Here is a 21,789-nt window from a genome sequence, read left to right on the forward strand (position 1 = left end):
AGTGGTTCTGCTTTGGAAGCCTAACTCGTGACCCTGTGTGGATCAGCGCCAGGTAAACCTGCTGGTGTGGGATTCTCACAGTGCACTTCGCTCCTTGCACTGCGCCTAGAGCATCAGTTGAAAAGCACCTGAAGAAGTCCCACAGCTCACCACCGCTGACCTAGGGCAGAACAGCTATGCTTTTGTATCGTTCCTGACAGATGTTTGCCTAACACAATCTTAGACTGTCCCTATCCTTACTATTAAAAAATGCATCGTAACATCTGTCCCATATCTGCCTTGCCACAGCTGAAGCCATTAGTTCACATCCTCTCCACTGAGAACAGTTTCCTCTCTGCAGTTTTCTTCCACATCTTGAAGATTGTTATTGTGTTTACCTTCCATCTTCTGTAGGCTGAGAATAATTTCCTTTCCTTCCTCAGAGTTAATTTTTGTGGATGTCTGGGTTAGAAAATTTAGTTATAAAATAGTTAAGTCAAAGGTGACTGTTAAACAAAATGTGATCTGCTCTGGCTGAATGTTCCAGTTCTCAGGTCCTCTGTGAATGCTTTGTTATTGCAGAAGCAGTAGCAGTACCTCTGCTCTACCAAGCAGATTATTGAAAATTCAGTGTGTTGGGTTTGTTTTTTTTTTTTAATTGAACAGATTAAAATGTCTTGCTGCAAAGACAGCAGAGTGGCCATATTGTCGAGATGTTGAATGCTTATTCTTGTGGGGAGTCCCATTCAGATAAAGTTCCTAGGAAAAGCCAGCCTAGGTAGAAGGATTTGTAACATGGCCCTTCTTTGCATTGTTTAGCTTCAGAGCTGAAGCAGAACATCAGTGGGCAAGACTTACCCAGGGCAGTCAGGCTTTACCAGTGAAAACCTAACACTGGTCACTGTTTCATCTTGCCTGCTGCCCTTTTCCTTCTGCCCTTCTAGCTGGCATCCCATAGGCCAGTCGGGAATCTTCATGTGAAGGTCTGCTTTTCTAGTTTTCTTTTGGCTTGGTCTTGGGGCTTGAAATTTTTTGTGTCTTGTTTATCTTGCACTGTCTTCAAGGAGCTATGTAAGCTTTCTCTTTGCTTCTAATACTTCTAATTTTAAGCAACCCTCTGCTGAAAAAGAAAAGCTATTGCTGGCAACCCATCGAGTCAGCTGCGTAGCACGTGAATAAACCACTGGGAGCCTTTTAATCCTGCCCGACGTCCAAGAACTTGTTGTTGGTACCACGAGGCTGCATGAATTACAGGAAGATAAAATGTGCTCTTTTGGCAAATACAGGCTCAAATGCTTTTAGTCTTTGTCCCCTTTGAATTTATGTCATGTACTCTGTCCTTTCACAGCAGGCTGTGTTTAGTATAGGAGCTGGTGCCTCAGTTTGGAAGTTACAAGACTTTGGCTCTGCTCGTATTTTTGCTACCAGCCTGCTGCATGAACATAAACCAGCTACTATTACTGCTGCTGCTCTTCTCTATCTCCGTATCTGTAACGTTAACCTAATTACGCCAGCCTCCTCTTCACAGTGCTTGATGTCCTTACGAAAAGCTACAGTCAGATGTTAATGGAGATGTTATTAGCACTCCTCCTCACTTAAGTGCAATCTGGTGCATTATGGAATTTAATGGGTAAAGAATCCAAACCAAGAAATTGTTAGGAAATGTCTCTTCTTTATAACGCATTGACTATTAGAAATAATTGGAGCTATGACTCAGCTGTACCTTTGCATAAATTTGTAGCTGTAGTGGAAAGCTAAACTGGAAATACTATAGCTAAATATCCCTGGGATTTTTAACCTCCCTGATGGACTCTGCAAATCTTTGGCTGTGGTACAAATTCATTATCTATATGAAAAGCATTCGCTTATTCTGTTCACTGAATAAGTTGCACCGGTTGGAGCATCCAGTGTAATTGCCATTTAACCAATTTCAGCTGCCTGCGACGGCAGTGCATTTGTAGTTGGTTGGAAACCAATTTGTAAGCATCCTCTGGGAGCTGCATCCCACTGCTTTTACTGGTTCCTATAACATCACAGAAAAATGTTATTTTCTTTGAAGCATGAGGACAGGCTAACAGAGAGGTCAACACTGCCACTTGATGCCGTTTTAAGTCAGAGTGACAGCAGAGGGCAGGGGGTCAGATGCACTGGCCATGATTTGCCTCACAACATTGCCATGAGATTGTAAACCTTCACCAAACAGCTGGCCAGGCATTCTGTTCAGCTGGAGGTGTGCTAGCACTCAGCTGGCTCTCCATAAAAGTTAGAGGGTACAGTGTGGGGAGACTACCATCTGGGATTTGTTTCAACGGAAACAAAATTATTCTCTGTGTTTTTATACTCTTCATGTGGGTTACACATGTCAGTTACAGCTTCCTCATGGCTGTGGCATTTGCTCCAATTTGGAGGTTTTGATGATGTTCAAACACAGACCAGCGATCGGCGTCAATGGCAGCTTCTCCATTCTGTTTTGTCTACAGCATTTTCTATCTGCATGCAACTTGAGAGGTTTCCATGATGCAGTAATTTAACTAACATTTTCTCAGCAGTGGTAGATTATTTTTGTAATAAATGTAATAAAATATTTTATTATATTTATAAATATTTATAAATATTTATAAAAATAAAGAAAACTAAAAAATGTAATTAAAAAAAAGTCTGAGTTGCTCAGATAATTGCACTGTGTCATCTTTCATCTTTCAGACTTCATATGTGCTGTGACATAGTTACCATTTAGTGGGCAATTGTCACCAACACTAACTCAGAACTGCCTTTTGTGCTCAGCGGGAGTTTCAGGTTTGGGGATCGTACTGTTATATAGGTTTTGTCAATGCTGATCAGTTTTGTTTTCATGATGGATACAATAAGCTACACAATGTAAAATATGAATGTCATATATCTAGATAAGATGTAAATAGGTGTAGGTACTAACTTGACCTTTGCATGTTATCAAAAGAAAGAAAATGTTTCAAGTGTACATTTACAAGGATTATTTTGTAGTTTTGTTTTTACGTGATGTTCCCCACATTTACATAACCTTCACCACCTATCTCTGTCTCCTAGAAAACTTTCCCTATAAAGGGAAAGGGATAGGCCCTCAGCTTCTGCCCCCTCTCTCCTGCTTTGTTCAGGAAAATAGCCAGTGGCTTTGCTCAGCAGCTCCAGCAAGCCCCCAGGAGGAGACTTTTAAACAGAAGATGATTTCTTAAGCAGTATGTTTTGACCTTAGTAGCAAGGAAGCCAAGAGGCTCTTCCTAAACTATCCCACTAAAAGCAAAGCCTTCATTTAGCTGACTGTTCAACCTACTGAAGTCGGGACATCCCCATTTTTCAGAAGCCCCCCAGCTGTCTCCACTTGAGCTGGAGCCTCCCAGATTCTCAAGGGCAGATTTCTGGGGCAGTGGAAAGCTGCCATTCCCCAAGCCAAGCATTAGGGGTAGTGGCAGACTTGGAGATGTGGTCTGGTGTGTGGAGCCAAGCAAAAGGCAATAGGAAGGGCAAAACTACAAGTGGAGAAGTGGAGGGTGAGAAAGAGAGAGGGTCATAGATCTTGCACAGCACGTTTTCCAGGTGTCACTTCCAAGCGGAAGACTGAGCTCTGAGGTGTGAGCAAGACAGCACCGGAGCTACTCTTCTCTGCAACTCCAGGAAGCAGGCGATAGCTGTCTGGCAGCTTCTCCAGAGCATCCCTTATCCTGCCCCTTTCCACTTGGGACCCGAGAGCGGGCTGCAAGGGAAGAGGGCTGCCCAGTTCCAGCACTGGCAAAGCAGGCGCTTGGTGGCTTCTCTTGGTGGAGAAGGGAAATGGCAGGAGTGAGGCTGTTCAGCCCTGCTGCTGGGGCAGGGGTGGAAGGGATTTGAAGGGTGGCTGTAGGTGAGACTGGTGGAGCAAAAAGGAGGTGCTCACGAGGTGTAAGACTTGATCTCATTACATGAGATTTGCCAGTGTAAGGGGACTCTTCACATGCACCTTTATTAGAAATATTCAGAACTCCTGCCATGCTGTTATGACACACTTGGTTTTTAGTTTGCTATAGAGAGTTTATCACATGAGAGGGTTTGAGAACACTTTTTTTTTTTTTACAAGCAGAACAAAGGTAGTTGCTTCCAAAGCGAAGCTTTGAGGAAGCCTGAAAGTTTGCACTCTGCATGTAAGGAGTATAGTTTGCTGAGCAGTCTGGAAGGAGTGTCACAGGACTGGTGGCTGCTGTGCTGGGTAGCCCCAGAGGAGCTGCATTGCACCTCTGCGTTACCCCCAGCTATCAAATCCAGGGTAATAGCCATACTGTTCCAAGGCTTTTGGTACGGCTATTTGAGATCTCAGAATTAAAAGCACCGTGTGAAACCTAACTGCTTATGGTCACTCTTCATAGGTTTTAAGTCCATTCCCAATACAAATTTTTCGTTTCTGTTTTGTTTTCACTTTGCTGGAATATTCTAACATAATGTTCAGGCATTAATACTGGTACAAGTGCTCTGTTTCAATCAGTCTCCCAAACATTTGTCCATAGTAGTGAAATCTAGAAATTTTTTTAGAAAACGCACTTTATTGACATGGAGTCACTGCAGCAAAGTAGCACATTGGGAAAGATGCAATCTCATTCCCCCACAGCCAAGGTAGGCTGGTTTCTTATGGAATCATTATTTAACTTCTTCTGTTCAGTTGTGTTTCAGAATATGTCAAGTGATGAGGCTCCAGTCCCAACCCTTCAGTCTGCTCCATAGGGGTTCATCTGGTTATGGTCTGCCTGACGCAGCCTACATTTCCTCTTTATTCTGTGTCACTTGCTTTCTCCTATTTATATTCCTTTCTTTCCTTTTATTTTGATAAATAAGTCTTCTCTGTCCTTCACATTTATATCCTTTAAATATTTATCTGCTGTCCTCCTGTCTCCCTTTAGTCATTGCTTAATACAGTTTATGTTTAGCTCTTGGCAGTTACCCAGTGACATAGGAAAAAAGATTTCCTCTTCAGTTAGGTATTCTTTTAGAGTTCAAGCAGCTACATATATTTTCGGAACTGTATACAGGGACCGAGATGTAGATAGTGAGATCCTATTAATGTCAACAGCAGTTTTACTACTGACTGTTTTAGGGCCATGATTTCACCCAGAGACTTTCTGAATTTAGTCATATCTTCCACAAGGCTCCCTATACGGTGGTGAAGTCCAGGCTGAAAAATAATTTACGACTAAGCACTGCGTGTCTCTCCTCGCAGGAGAAAACACTAGATAAGCCTTTTTTTCTTGTTGTTTGTGTGGCCAAGGCCTGCTAGTTGCAAAGCTTTAGTTGGTGTGTTGATAATAACAGGAGACCAGGCTTTTCCTTATGCTCTAATTTAGGAAATGACCTTGCCTTGACTTCACACCCTACTTTCTGATGGGACTGGAGGCTTCTTCAGTGACAGACAGCCGTCTCACAGATGCTTATTGTTTTTATGAGGCAAACATAACAAGGGAGCTATATTAAGTGTGTCTGTGTAGCATGTCAGGGCCTGGGCAAAAGTTTGGGTTGCCTGAATGTTGACATTCAATGCCACAATTTTCTTGTAATATTTGAGTTCTAAATCTCCATCTGTTTTGTGTGCAAGTAGCTCGGAGGGCTGGGTTGCAGGCAACCTGATAAACTTCATCCTGCATGGTTTACAAATAGAAGCTGTCTCAGGGCTTCACATCTCCTAAATCAACTGAATGTCCTCGGGTTTGGATGATTAGCCAATATCCCGGCTTCGTCAGTGATGCCTTGAATATACTAGTTACTCATTTCACAAACCAAAATATTTGGAAATCAGTAACTAAAATGCTTGTCCAAAACATTTTGTTAGAGCAAGTCAGATTGGATTGGTTCTGTGTTTACCTCATCCAAGCAGCCTAATGGAAGAAGTGTTTAGAGTGAGAAGTCAGCCTAGTGCAGTCATGGCCAGGGCTGCTGCATAGTTTGGGGTGAAGTTTAACATTTGCCTCGTGCTCTATGTCCAATCCATCCAAACCCTCCCTTCCGAGAAATGCACCTCTCACTCTCCAGTCTCTGCCTTGCATTACCTGTACCAGAACTGAGCTGGCAAACTGCTCTCCAGTTAGGCCATTGCTTCATACTTTTGTATGTTTACCCGACACTTGGAAGACATGAGGGTTCTCTTTTAAAAATTCCCGGTGGGCTTGGCAAGCATATTTTTCCTGAAGCACCCGTAGATCCTCTTTTTTATTAATTCATCTGAATGGACATTGCAATTGGTAAAGAAAAGATTCAGTGTACAATTTCGGGTAGAGCGTCTATCCATAGGAGCGGGGCTGCTGGGTGAAATTTCACTTGAAAAAGCATTGGTAGTAAGTGTTTCAGCAGAGTGTCCTGGTTTGATCATCTATCTTTTTAAAAATTACATTCCCTGAAAAGCTCCAGTACCACCCTCACCCCCTTCCACCTCTCTTCCAGGCTTTAGAAGTGAATTAGTAGTTGTTCAAAGATCCTGGAGAAGAAACCTCCCTCTCGGTACAACTGGCTTTTTAGGCCCTAGAGACTAAATAAAGGGAAGATATTTTTTTTTCTTAGAAGGTGGGCATAAGAGGGAGTATCTTTGCATTTTCACTGCTAAGCCGTGGTCACTCCCAATACTTTTCAATCATAAAAACTATTTTTGCCTTTGATGATAACGCCGCAGAACATGATTGTGGTGGATACCAAAGCACAGATAGTTTTCACACTTCCACAATAATCTGCAAACTTTATTTAGCCCTGCCTGTAAAACCCACAAAACAGGCGTGTTTTAGGAGCAGAGAGCAGCAACAGTTGATTAAACAGTGCTGGGCTTCAAAGGAAGGCAGCGAAACTCATTAACCTGAGAGACCCAGCAGTTCCTGGATGTCTGGATCATCTCCATCTCAAGCAGGGCAAGAGAAAAACAGTTTCTTCATTGCTTCTGTTGACCTAGCAACATCACAATAGCAAACACAAGGCCAACACTCAGTTAATGCTAGAATGCCCCACGGGTAGGAAACATTTGGCTCGGTGTTGCCTCTCCTTTGCAGCTACACACTTAGCCAATGCAGCAGGGCAGTAGCTGCAAGGGAATTAGAGCCTGACAGGAGAGACAAGAGAAGCTGGATGGTGAGAATTCATCCCTCTTTGAACTGTATTTAAGAGTAGGACTGAGGAGTATATGTACCTGTATATCTTTTCTCTTTTGAATTCTCATGTTAGAACTGAATTTTAAATACCTATTTTGTGAGGGCAAAAGGACCAGCTGTCTCATAACTGTTTTCAGCAACTTTTCTTTATTGCAAAACTATATGAAACAGCCACCAGTTTCTCCTTTCAGGTCATAATAATTTCCAGAGTTACTGATGAATGGTGTTTACTGGGACCTCTGAATTCTAAGGCCAACCCTCTTATTCACTTGTCATTTTGAAATTACACCTATTCCTAAAGCGTAGGTAATTATTGCGTGTCAGTAAGAGTTAATATTGAAATTGTTGCTATTGCCTGCAATAATAATAATAATTATACATCTGCTCAACAGAAGCAAATATAGTAAAAAATAGGAGTATGTGACAATAGAATTCAAGAAAGAAATATATTGCTTCACAGATCATTTGACAGGATATCACATCACATCCACTAAGGTAAATATATTTAAATAAAACATATGCTTTACTTTTTTTAAAAAAAAGAAAAAATAGATGACCCAGGTGCAGCTATGCAGAAGTATTGAAGGCTTTCAGTTTTGCACAAGTCATGGACAGATGTGTTTCCAGCTGTACGTTTTGGCTTTTTGGAGGAAGTTCCATGCTATCAAATGGCAGTTTTCTCTGCTCTTCGTTGAGCTATCTATTCATTTTGTTTTTAAACACATTAGTTAGAATTGATTTATGCAGTTGTAAGGGGTGTCATTCTGACTTTGTTGGTGTTGTACATCACGATAGGATTTGTCTTGTTGGATAACATTGCACATTTGCAGCTCACAGACCTTGGTGGGGGGATTGGGTTCACCTGGGAGCTGTGCACAAGCACATCTATGTATATGCAGTTGGCCCAGTTCAGCTTAAAAATACTTAAAAACTGAAATTTCACCTCTGCATAAGGACGTGGGGTTTATATGTTCATCTGGCTGGTCTGTTGGTCAGTACTTCTCTAATGGCAGCGTTGAACCCACTGGCTAATTTCAGCCAAAAATCTGAAGTGCACTTAAGCTCCTTTCTGCAGCATCTATGGGATTTTTGTGGCTGGGAAGAGAGATCCAAGTTGTTGTCCCAGTGGGGAAATAGTGGGAGTTTGCAGCTGTCAGAGGCTCCACTGGGCAGGAGGGAACCCACTGAGCAGCACCCGCAGCCCACCAGGCTGCTCCTTGCTGGGCAAGGCTGTCAGGAAAACACGGGAAGTCAGATTACTGTTCTGAGGATTTGTTGTCATCAGAGTTAGTATGTCCTAGAAACCCATGTTTGCTCCTGACAACTCCCGTATGATTTTTTTTCTTTTTTTTTTAACTTTTTTTTTTTTTGCTAGCATTAGATTTCCTCAATCTGTCCTTTAATTCTCCTTGTTGGAAAATCAAGCAGAGGTAGTTCAGAGGGATATTGCGAGATTTAATTAACTTTTCCAAACATTTAGAGAGAATAATGAATAGGTGATAAATAACATAAATGGAAGTTCAATATTAGAAGTTTAGGATTAATTTAGAGATATCTGTCATTCCAAATCTCAACTTCAAAACATCCAAGCTACTTAAAAAAAAACCAAAACAAAACCCAAACAAAGGAAAGTCTTTGATTTCTTTAAAGCCAAATATGTTGTTTCATGTAAAAGGGGGGAAAAAAGGAAGGGAGGGGGAGATAAAGTAACCTCTTCCAGACCCTGGACTCCTAAACCCCAGTCTGTGTTCATATTGATTTTTCAGAGCGCCCTTCTACAAAGGAGCATCTCCTGCTCTGTGAATCTGATATTTTTCCTTTGCTGTGCTAGGGTTGAGTGGTAAAGCTCTGTTTTTAATGGCTCTTTCCCCATCTTTAAAATGTTCCGTTCTTGGGGGTGCGGATGATCTTTCTTCCAGAAAAATAACCTTCACAAAATTATATGCATTTCAAAAGAAATGTGCATGAAATCCCTATGTGAAGCTATTGATATACTTCTATATTCAGGTGTCAACAAGACACTTTTCTGTTTTCCTTTGTGTTGTTACAATGCTCCGCTGGTAAGGTAGGACATGAAAGGCTGCTCTTTAGAAGATTTGAGAACAATACTGTGTGGAGCAGAAGCACAGTAATGCAGATAGTATTTCCAAGCAGGGCCATTGAAGCCAGATTATGATCTTTTTGGGAAAGCCTGTATTTCTCCATATCTTGGGTAATTAGTCACCACAAAAGTACTTCGTCTTCCAGATATACACAGTGTGGATTTGAAATTAGAATCTAGCTCTCTGCTTTTGTCTACAATGGCCAGCATTAAAACCAGATGAAAATAACAGAAATAGAATTGAAAAGGATGTTACACATAGTTTTATGTATATATTCCATTTTCTGTATCACACATATGTTTCAGTGCTATGTGAAGAATTTGAAATTGAGTTCATGTTCCGGAGCCAGAGCTTTTGTTCTATTAGAGGCATGGTGCTGAGTTTTAGGGAAGTGGGGAGGGTCAAGGATGAAATTTAAATCCATATTTTTATTCAGTGATTTACTTCTCCTGCTACCAGTATTTTCTGATGGTGATTTAATTCAGTTAACTTAGTTTCTAGCTCCCCCTGTTCTTGCTTTGTTAATTAATTAGTGCTCCACTCCTGGGAGACCAGGGACATCTCTTATCAAAAGGTCATTTTGAAAGGTGGGGCTGGGCAAATAATTTATAATCAATAATGCTTTTTGCCACACATTTCTGAGCAGATTGTGAAACCTTTGACATTATTCATGTATTTTCTTTGTATACCGTCTTCCTGCAGGAACAGCTGTCTTCTAAGTGGAGTTGCTGGTGTCAGGCACGCAGGGGTGTTTCTCTCCCTGGTGTTGTGGGTCAGGGGATTAGGCAGCACTTTGGGTAAAACTGTCAAAAAGGATAAAAATCCATAAGGACAAGTCACTGGAGGCATCAAACCCATCATCTGACAACCCATTCCTAGTTTTAAAAAAAAAAGTAAGCTTTCAAATGCCAATTTCAGTCTGGTGACACCAAGATTGCCTCCAAAATCATTGGAAAGAGACTGGCCCACTCACAGATGCAAGCAGAGAGAGCACCAGGTCCTGCCCTGAACCACCTCCAGAGGACTCTGGGGCGGCACCAGGCTCCTGTGCCTCAAGGCAGCCAGCATATATTCGTTCTGGGACTGAGTTATAAAAGGATCTATGCACCTAACACCAACTTACAAAAAATAAGATTTATCACTTTAGTGCTATTGAAGAGTTTTAGAACCAGCTTCAGCTTTAGATGCCTTGCAGAGCTCACAAGATCTGTCTCCATCCCTAGAAGTCATTTAAGTATTGCTAGAAGTGTATTGGAGCATCCAAAAGTCCTTTGCTTGCATTTGCGAGACTACACTAGTAAATCAGAGATGTTCACAGGGCATGAATGCACAAATGACTGCAGTCATGAGCAAAGCAGACCTGTGCTGGACCTCAGCTAACATGTAGAAAGACCATTTCACCTGTGAGGCTGGCTCCCTGTACCGTTGACTGACAGAGGTGAGAGCAACATCCGAGTTCAACACCTACAGAGGAAGTTGGAATATATCGCATACGCCTCAGCACCACCTGCATGGGCAGCCACAGCCGGGCAGCCCCCGTCACTGGCTCCCTGCACCGCTGCTGATCCCTGGAACAGGCAGGATTGAGGCAGACCCGCTCCCTTGCTCTGCGCTGGTCTTCCTTAGAGATGTAGGTCTCAGCTCCTGTCTCTCAGCACTGATGCAGCACACCGTGGTTCCTCCCACGGGTGAGCCAGAGCTGGGTTTCACTATACAGAGGATTTTGCTGTTTATGAAGTTTATGATTTATGTTTATGTTTATGATTTGCAGCTCAGTGTCCTTAGCTGAGGCAATCCATTAAGATGTCTGTAATATGCACTCCCTTGCTGGATCTATCTCTACAAAAAACTTTTCAAGAGGAAAGCTGTAAGTGGAAAATGGTATCGGTCATGGGAGCACTAACTTCAAGTGTCTGTGCCCTGACGGGATCCAGCTGGGACCAAGGGGAGCATAGTGTGGGACACATGCAGGACACCATCAGGGTTTCAGCCTAAGGAGGAGTGCAGACCCTGTCCCACTGCCACCCACCCTCATTAGTGGTCTTGCTAGCAAATGGTGCCCGTGGGGTCACAGGCTGGCTTCAGCCACGCGGGGGACAGCAGTGCCCTGACAGTGACAAGCTGCAGTGCTGCTGAGCCTCCAGCTGCCCCAAAAGCCTTATTTCTGCTGGCAAAAAACAGGTATTAAAAGTAAGTGTAGCCCCATAATGCAATAGCTACTGAAGCATTTGATTTTCTGTCCCAGTAGGGACTTTAAGTGAGTACACTCAATATTTTCATTTTCCTTTTCATTTCCCTGTCCCAAGTTAAACCAAGCTAGAATTGGGGGAGGCAGTGCAGAGGCGGGGGCGGGGGGGGGCACATGGTATGGGACGAGTGCAGTACACAGTTTTGGCTGTGGCTGCCCAGGTGTCTGTGGCTTTCAAACAGGTTCTTCTGCAGGCTAAGGCAAAGTTTAAGAAACCCTCAGCTCCAACAGGATCTTGTCAGAGAAATCTTTAATGAACAAGAGGAGAGTTGCTAAATTTGATGGTTTGGAGTTCAGCATTATTTGTATTTGTCACTAGGAGCAGAAAGTATATCATCTTACACGTGTGTATGTACGTGCTTGCATACCTACCAGAACTTCCCCAAGTAAAACTGTTCATCAAAGAACAACACCATGACTAATTTACAGTGTGTAAACAAAGGCAATTTACTTTTTCTTTGGCACTTGAAAATTGAAGCTGAAATGTAATCTTCATAAATTAATACCAATTTACATTTGATGCATGTCTTAGCTTGTGCAAGGCTGTAGGTAAAAGCCTCCTGCCTTGTAACACCAAATCTATATGCAAAAACCAAAACTGCACTGCAAGTCAGATTGAAAATTATTTTTCTTGAAGTTGAAACATTAAATTTTACTCTAGGTAAGTCTGAAGACAGACAAAAGACCAGCAAAGTATTACACACAAATTTAGAAGATAGCTTCAAGATATTTTTTTTTCTGCTAGAGTTAACAATTACTTTGGGCAACAGTGAGAAGGGTAGTATGATACAAAAACATTTGGAAGTTATTCTTTGACCAAGATGATCCCAGGAGCAATACCCTGGCTCTACTGAAACCAGTGCCTGAGCAGTGTTTAACTTCACAGATCTGTGACTTCAGCTTGGCTATCCAGTCACCAGATACATGATAAGTTACTTTCCCCTTATGGTGAATTAGCAATAAATTTTAATCAGTATTACAGTGAATAAATTAGTGTCTCTTCTATAAAATCCCCCTTTACAGCTCCTGTAGGCCATGGTTTCCCTAATTAAAGTTCTCACTGAGCTGTCTCGACATCCTGCTGAACTGATACGGTGTCATTGCATGTACATCAAGGGATGTCACTAGATCATCATTACTTTACAGCATACATAGCTAGAGATGTGCTGACTCTTAGCTTTTAAGTGAGACGTATGGACAAGAAGTTCATTGGCTGAAATTTAATTTATATTTCTATATTTAAATCTCAACTAAAGTTGATAGGAGAGCTTCAGAGGGGGAAGCAGGATTATGTTTTTATTTTCTTATTCAGAAAATACACATCTAGTCTGTTAATGAGAAGGAAATTTTTTTCTCTCCTTGGAAGATGCTCTGAATATACTTCTCCCTTTTCTCCTTTCCCTTCTGTACTTCATGGTTATTAAAATTAAAACAACCCAAGTAAAAACTCATACCTTAAATAAACCCCTCTGCTTAAGCATTTAGTGTTAAATAAAGTAAGCAGTAACATCTTCCTCCGATGTTCAGAGCTCAACAGACAGAAATGGATAAACTCTATTTATTTGCTTGTATCCTCAGCTGCCTCCACTTCTCTTTCATACCACATTAATACCTGGAAATGGGAACTGTTTTTATTTCAGGCTGGGAGGTGCTTCCTCCCCTGTTACAGGCTCCACCAGTCTGGTCTTTTCTGTCTGGTGACAGGGATTATTTCAGGGAGAACTAATCTGTCCAAGCTCATGCAAATACTCTTCATGACTTTGTGCTCATTGCTCCAGGTTACATTCTCTGCTTCTGTCTGATGCATAATTTAAAGATAAGTGGTAAACCCCACCTTTTGAACCAAATTCAATACTGGTAGAAAGGGCAAGAGTTTAGCACATGAGTGCTATTTCCAGTGAGCATTTTACTCATATCGGTGAACATCTGGTGTAAGAATTACTTACCCAAGCTGCCTGTGCTCCCCACTCAGTGCACTGTACTGAGGCCCCTGTAAGTGGTCAAAATGAGGATGGGGGAACTGAATTATTTGCGCTTTCCTCTGCGCTTTTGGTGTACATCCCCTGTCATTGCCATGGAGAGGGCAGGAGAGGCTGTTCCACAGTGCTAGGCAGGTACATGTGCCCAGGAGAGCCCAGCCCTATGCTGAGCAGTACTGAGCTGGGCTGCTCGGTCGACTTCACTGAGGCTGCTGAGCTCCAGTGCTGGTTTTGAAGTTCTTTGAAGATACCATCAGAGAAAAGGGATTCACTCAGAAGGGAATCTATAGAAACAGGTCCTTGTCAGAGATCCAGTTATTTTGGAAATGAGTGGAGAAATTCATGGTGGTACATGTTCACTGATCCCCAGACAAGACTAAGCAAAGATATGTGTGTTTGCTAGGTCACCCGTATAGCAGTAAATGCCATTAACAGTAATGATAATGAGGTAAACACCTCATCATCCCCGGCACCACAGCAGCTATTCAGAGTGTCCATGTCTCCCCATGCTGCTGGAGGAGTCCCTCCATAGATAGGATCTAGCTGCCTGAATAAGCAGTCAGAAGTAATTCAGATCAAACTTTAGCAAATTAATTATCTAACTGCCCTGATGTAAGCACTAGAAGGGAGATTCCCTCAGTGGAGCAGACTGGGACCACTCAATGCTAGAAAAAAATTTCTGAAGTGCAGAAGAGAGACATTTTCCCACTCACCACACCTGGAAGATGACAGAGGAGTCAGACTGAGCCAGAGGCTCATGCTGTTGAAATGTTATGTCAAAGTGCCATCTCTTCTTAAACCCTTTTCTGATGCATAGGAGACCCACGTCACCCCGATCCCCAAAATACAAGGTGGCAAAAGAGCAGGTGAATTCCTATTTCTAGGTGTATATAGAATAAAAGAAAATAAGTTTTCCCTCCTGCTATGACATCTAATAATAAACCAGAAAGGAGAAGGAATTTAACCTTGCATATGTGTTAAATATGACAATGAATGTGCAGCATACAGTACAATAACTAATTCTGACAGTGCCCTGTGGTGTGTAAGCAGGTGCAAGCACGTAGATAGCTCTAGGGAGGCTACTTTGGAGGTTAAAATCAGGCACAGCCAAGGCACATGGAGGCAATAGAGTAAGAAAAAGACAGTAGGAGAAAGCTAGTAGGCTTGTCTTTCTAGAGAATACAATTAATAAGTTCTTTTGTGGTAAGACTGCATAAAAAGCTGACCCTGTATAGCTTCTGTCCTCAGTTGAAATCAGGCAGTATTTGATGCTGGAAGATGGACAGGGCAGGTCACCAACTCACGTGCCAAGCTGTAATCCTGATTACAGGTTCCAGTTACCTTTTCTGGCAGCCACTGTGAAGGTGGTGATTAGAGCAGCTTTGGAGGATACTAGGTTCAGAGCGGTTACGGGGCCATGACTTCGGAGAGTGAGGTGTCTTCTGGGGTGACATAGCCTTTTCTTTAATGTCATTGTGCCTCCTGTATGCAGGTGGGGAGAAGGGTGATGTGGCACCCTAACAGGTCCACAGCCTGTAACCACCACAGTGGTGGCCACCACAGTAGCAAGCAGGGCACTGTGCAAGGGTCTATGGCAAAGCACCTAGTCAGCTGTGCCTTTACCTGTTCAGGGGTTGAAACGATGGGGACAGGAGGGCATGCTGCCGTTATACCAGCCTGTTCTCACACCTGTGCACCTGTAAGCACAGAGGGGCCCTTTGTTAGGCTATCTAACTAAGCTTATTGGGAAATGTCCCACACAGAGTGTTCAGCAATGCCCACCCGCCCTGGCATTCTGCCTGGGAGCATCACTGTTTTACAGCATAAAAAATGCTTTGCCTTCATGTAGGTTAAGCATTTTGTGAGTGTATGATGCATGGTGAATTTTACTCATGAGATAAGATTAAGATTCTGAGATTCTCTTTGTTTTGACTTTTATCTACAGAGTAGCTTAGAGTGAATGAGCTGGTAAAGCTTTCCCTGCTATTGAACTAAGCAAAGCACCAAAATAGCAAGAAATCCAAGTGCTTCTCAACTCCTATTTAAGGTTTTTAGATCAGCTGTTTTGGACCTATTTTTGTGCATCAGTTTTTGAAGTACAGAATATGTGGTTTCATTATGGTGTGTACTTGGGTGCTGAGAGTACTCAGCTTCTCAGCAGCTCCACAACACATGCAGGTGACAGAATCTCACTGGGATCTCAGGCTTCACCACCTAAAATAGTTTCATCACATTCCTTGTAGATGAATTTGCTGAAAGCAAATTGGCATTGTGTAAGACAAAGAAAGAAGAAGAAAAATTCAATACTTTCATTATGGAAATAGTAAACCTGTGATTGACTGAAAAATGAATCTGTAAGATCGAAGAGCCGATATTGTGGGGACTTGAATCCTCCTCAATGCCTGACCGTTCTGCTAAATGTTTTTGCTATGAAATCTTCAGTGTCAGTTTTGATTAGTTTGAACTCTGCTCACCTCTGTATCTATTTTTTTCTCTTACTCTCTGTTCACCTCAACCACAAAAAGTATTTTTATCACTGCTATCACACAATAACATCGCTGCACATAAAATTGGGGTTTTTTTCTATTTTCGGTCAGCCTTTTTTCTTTATTACCAATTATTTGGATGGTTTATTGGAATCTTAAAATATTTTATATAAATCACTTCCAGAGAGTGCTATTCTGTGATGCCTCATAACCACTGCTAGCATCAGCACAAATCAAAAAGTTAATTTGCACAAGGTTAACCCAACGAGCTCTGGGACTGATACATTCTGTTTAATCTTACATGAGATAGAGTTATTAATTTTCTGTAGCTTTCATTTTTGCATTATCATTCTCTTCTGCAAAGCATAATCACCTTCCTGGGTTTTGTGATACTGTGATCCCTTTAGTGAGGATGGTTGTCTACAGATGAAGACATGGTGCCTTCCTGAAGAGCTTACTCTTACTACACAGACAAGACAGGCAGAAGAAAGGGATGCTAGAGGGTGGTGTGATTTGCCAGAGGTCACACCACAAGCCATCAGCAGAGCAGGAAGCAGAATCCAAATCACCTGAACCTCATTGCAGTACTGTATCCAGTCACCATGCTGCCTCTTAATATGTCACTGTTCTTGTTCTTTCTTTATAGTTCGGGATCGGGTACGATCAAAAATGGAGAGAGATATTTTGGCAGAAGTGAATCATCCTTTCATAGTCAAGCTTCATTATGGTAACTATAATAAAATATAATTCATGTTTGTTCTTAAATGGTTGAGGAATTGTAACTAGATGTGTTATAATTTCATACAGATACCCCCTGCCTACCATCACTTTGTCTCTAATGAAGTCATAGAGGCTACCTTTGTGAAAATCTTCATTTATGCTAAAGGAGAATTTCAGTATAAGTAGGTTTTAGTCATTCCTCCATCAAAATACATTTGTCATAAAGCCTGATGTAACAGATAGTGCTGGTGGGGTAGCTGGTGAGTATACATCTGTCAACCCCCTCACCTGCTGTCAGGTATCATTTAGAAAACCAGAGAATCTAAATAAAAACTGTTTTTAACAACCAGCACCAATCCAAATTTATATATGTCTGTATATGAATGCGGTGTCTTGCTGGAGTTGCCTTCCTCTACCTCACCAGTTCCCAGAGGAGCCCCATTATTACTGTAAAGGGTCTTATGAGGACATTTGGGATAGTGCCGGCTCTCCTCTCACACTACCCTGAGAGCTCCTCTCTATGCCCAGTCTTCAGTGACTCCAGGTACATTGTGCAGTGGAAAGCAATATTAATTTGTAGGTGCTTAGCATGGAAAGAAATATATTAGTAACACATTGTTGTCTCTCAGCTGATACCATTTTTTCCATAGTCTTAATCTCAATTGTTTAGTTCTATACAGAAATTAATTTTTTTCTGTTCTGAAAGTGCTGAAACGATAGGGAAGCTAATGGCATGAATGATACGCTGCTAGTCAACAAGATTAATTCTTTGGAGATTTTATCTTGATTCAAACTTCCAACATCTCCGTCCTTTTCTAATGCAGCATTTCAAACAGAGGGAAAGTTGTATCTAATACTAGATTTCCTGCGGGGAGGGGACCTTTTCACAAGACTCTCCAAAGAGGTAAGCTGACAGATTTTTTAACTTAGAAATGAAAGACTGTCCTGGTTTTCCAGAACTCAGAATAAGTTGGTGGAAATGAAAAATGGTGTTGGGAATAGTCCTGCTTATATATATATGTAATAGATCTGTATCATCTTGCATCTTTAAGTGGGTTCTTCATAATTGTATTTGAATTAGGCCATAGGTAACGCAGCACATAAGCATCATTTTCGGAGAAAACTGCACCACTACTAAGCCATTCCCGTAGCAAAATAGTGCCAGACTCACTGCTTGCAAAATATATCTTGGAGATGAGGGAGTCTGAGAAATCAATCCCCAACACATTTTGCCTGGACACGGGCACAGAACCACTGGAAAAACACAACCACTGCCAGCAAAAAGAAGAGATGGACGTAGGTCAGGAGCTGACCCCCTGCAAGCATGTAGACAGCAGGGCGTCAGCCAGGGAGCAGGCAAAGAGCCATCCCACAGGTCGGAGCCCACGCACCACCCCACTTGGAGGTTGGTTCTCACAGCCCTCACCTGCTCTCCCCCTGCCTGCCGGGGGGCAGCTGCTGCTTCCATCACTTCCCTGGGCTCCCATCCCTTCCCTGCCCTCCGCAGCTCCTGCTCCTGGAGGGGTGCTGCTGCTGGAGAAAAAGGCAGCCAGGAAACGCTCCAAACTTGAGTCTCGCTAGTGCCTGTAAAGCACGGTAGCAGTAGGTTTTCTGGGTTCATTTAGCGCTTGCCTGCAGCTCCAAATGCCTCTTTGAGCAGGCTGGCTGTGTTGCTTGACACAGCGCATCCTCCTGCATTTAGCCTCAGGGAGGCCGTTGTGGTGGGTTGACCCTGGCCGGACACCAGGTGCCCACCAAAGCCTCCCTATCACTTGCCTCCTCTGCTGGGCAGGGGAGAGAAAAAATACAATGAAAGGCTCCTGGGTCAAGATATGGACAGGGAAGAGATCGCTCATCAATTATCATCATGGGCAAAACAGACTTGACTTGGGGAAATTAGTTTAATTTATTACCAATCAAATCAGAGTAGAATAATGAGAAATAAAACCACCTCCCCCCCCTGCCTCCCTTCTTCCCGGTCTGAGCTTCCCTGGCGGTTTCTCTCCCTGCTCCCCCAGCAGTGCAGGGACACTGGCATGGGGCTGGGGTCAGTCCCTCACACGCTGTCCCTGCCGCTCCTGCCCCCTCAGGGGGAGGCTCCTCACACCCTGCCCTGCTCCAGCCCGGGGTCCCTCCCACGGACACGGTCCCCCATGACCTGCCCCAGCGCGGGTCCCCGCGGGGTCACAGCCCGGCCAGCAGCCCTGCCCCGGCCTGGGCTCACCCCTCCGCGGGGCCACAGGCCCTGCCGGGAGCCGGCTCCAGCGCGGGCTGCCCACGGGGTCACAGCCTCCTGCGGGCATCCCCCTGCTCCGGCGTGGGGTCCCCAGGGGCTGCGGGGGGGATCTGCTCCACCGTGGGCTCCCGGGGCTGAGGGGACAGCCTGCCTCAGCCTGGGCTTCACCGCGGGCTGGGGGGGAACCCCTGCTCCAGGCCTGGAGCCACCCCTGTGCCCCCCACTACGAACACGTTGCCATGCAAACCCCATACAAGCCCTGCAGGCAGTACAGGAGGCTGTGGTGGGGCAGGCCTGCCACCCTGGGGCTTCTCTACACCCCAGCACTCTCTGTCACCAACATGATGTCCCCAGCCCTCGGTCTCTTTCCAGTGTGCAGACACAGAGTGTAGGCAACCACCTAACACACACTTCAAAGATAAGACGGGGACCTTTCAGGTGCCATCCTCTTGAGGGGAGGCTCTGTTTGCTTCTCTGGGTTTGGAGAGTTACTGGTGGACTAAAAATTAAAAAAGCGGTGAAGACAGTACTTTTATTCAAAAGTTCCCTAGCTTTTTTTTTTTCCCCTCATTCAATTCCTGGTTCAGTGACATGCTGCAGATTGTGATGTGCAGCACAGCTCAGGACTCCAAGTATTCACCTTCAAGGCTTGTGGGCTAATGCAAAGAATACCTTTGCAACAGGTTAATTACACTGCCAAGTAATGATACTTGTATAAGTACTCAGTTCATGGTAGCAGTTATTTTTAGTATAAGGGAAAAGATTAAAGCAAAAAATACCCTTCTTCTGTTTGGCATGAAATCAGGCTTTGCTAGCGAGGCAGCGTACTGTCTTAGCAAGGGCCTCTGAGGTTTCATTGGAGAGAGAAACTCTTTCCTACAGAGGGCAGTTACCCCTCCTGCACAATCAGGGCACTCAGAAGTGAAAGAGAACAGCTCAGATTTTGTACTCCTTTAAAACTTCACATTTTCTCCAAAGCTTTTCCAATGAAATGCAATGCATTGACTTCTCTGATTTATACTATTGAGTCCTCTGAACTCGACAGTCCTTTTACATACTCCTTTTTTCAGTGTTTGCAGCTCATCCTGTCTAGCTATACTTCACAGCTCTTTAGTGGCAAAGTATCACAAGGGAAGAAGTTATGGGAAAACTTGTACTGCTTGCAATTTGTTAATTATGGACTTGGTTGAACGGTATTGACTTCAGTGGACTTTCAGTCAGATCCCATATACTACAGCATGCGTGCATGCAAAGCTTGTCTCTCTTGCTCTGTCTTTCTGAGACATCTGACTTTAACTAGGGATATCTGTATAGATTAGATTTTTCCTGATTCTATTTATTTCATCTCTTGCCTACATTATTTATTTTATATCTTATGAATAATTTAAATTTATTTTGATAATTAATGCAATTTTTATGTTCAGACTAACTAGACTAACTATTTTTGCTTCTGTATCCTTTTTCTTTCTAGCCTTTGCAGTGATATTCTTAATTAAATTGTGACATCTGTTATCTGAATCCTCTTTTGCTCTCAGCCCTCTGCAGCTTCTCAGAGCACTCAAGTATTGTTTCTACCCCTTTCCAAGTGCAGAGAGTTAGTTTTAAAAATAAGCTCAGCAACTTCTACTGTAGATATTTACATTTACATATGACATGTAAATTTTTACTGAGCTAACTCATTTTACTTCTGTCATACATAGCATTCATGCCTGTGTATCCAATATATCAGCTTCTCTTTCTGCATTATTACCATTGTACATATTGAGATTTAATTAAAGAGAACTTAATAACACCTGGGATATAATGAAATCTGAACCAAAGGGGTTTCTTGCCATCTGAGTTTTTCTGAGTGTTTTTTCAATTACAGAAGTTTCTTCCCATCTAAAACAGAGTTTTCAGTGTTAGCAGTATCCATATCAGCTGTAGAAAGGAAACAACTGCCCTCGTTTTATACCTCATCAGGCCCCGCGTTTTAGACAACACATCACTGCTTAGGGCATCTGCACTGAGATATCTTGAACCCTGAGTGCATGTGGTTTTAAATCCATCTCTGAGTCTTTTCATGCTGTGTATTCTGCTTGGATTTGGAAGCATTTCACTTCCCCAGAGAGGTTGCCCCATGTTATTTCATTGGAATCTGGTGACAAAATGCCAATATTTTAGCAAATTAAGAGATAAGCAAAGCACTGAAAGTACTGAATTTTGCATTCATTTCCAAAGAGTTAGAACCTTATTCATATTACTATGACATGATGTCATCTAAACAGATCAAACAGATGAATGAAAGCAGCATGTTTTAAGGATCAGAAGTATTTGACAGATCAAGTTTTGTTTTACAAGGGGAATCTGGTAAGAATTGTTAATGTGAGCTCAGACAAATTATGGAAATTGAACCTGATATGATGGTCCTTCCAGTATTCCTGAGTTAGACAATTTCTTCCCCATGTCTGTTTAACGCAAGCCAGCCCACCACTCTCCAGTAAATAGATGTGTTCTTCTCTTTCTCTCTAGGTGATGTTTACAGAAGAGGATGTCAAGTTCTACTTAGCTGAGCTAGCCTTGGCATTAGACCACCTCCATGGTCTTGGAATTATTTACAGGGATCTAAAACCAGAAAAGTAAGTTAATGAGAAAGAGTGAGCTGAAACGCAAATATGCGATCTATTAGGTCATTTCTGCTCCTTGTCATGCTAGTAAGTCAAAAGGTGCCAGAGGCTCTGCCTTCCTTCTTGTATGTGAGACTCTACAAGAAGACCCTCACCAGCAGTAGGATCTCCATATCATATCACATCACATCACATCATATCATATCATATCATATCATATCATATCATATCATATCATATCATATCATATCATATCATATCATATCATATCATATCATATCATATCAATCTCATATCATGTCATGTCAT

At 42.7% G+C, this 21,789-nt stretch overlaps 1 protein-coding gene across 3 annotated transcripts in view; it reads left to right on the forward strand.

The window, feature by feature from the left end:
- Positions 1-21,789, forward strand: part of RPS6KA2 (ribosomal protein S6 kinase A2) — a 321,408-nt gene that overhangs the window by 222,875 nt on the left and 76,744 nt on the right. For all 3 annotated transcript variants that reach the window (XM_055714505.1, XM_027810973.2, XM_005443111.3), the window contains 3 exons: positions 16,565-16,645; positions 17,463-17,542; positions 21,386-21,492. In XM_055714505.1, coding sequence (XP_055570480.1) covers positions 16,565-16,645; positions 17,463-17,542; positions 21,386-21,492 — 268 coding nt within the window. The remainder of the gene's footprint in view (positions 1-16,564; positions 16,646-17,462; positions 17,543-21,385; positions 21,493-21,789) is intronic.

Source organism: Falco cherrug, chromosome 6 (assembly GCF_023634085.1).
Source record: "Falco cherrug isolate bFalChe1 chromosome 6, bFalChe1.pri, whole genome shotgun sequence".
In the NCBI taxonomy this organism is placed as follows: Eukaryota; Metazoa; Chordata; class Aves; order Falconiformes; family Falconidae; genus Falco; species Falco cherrug.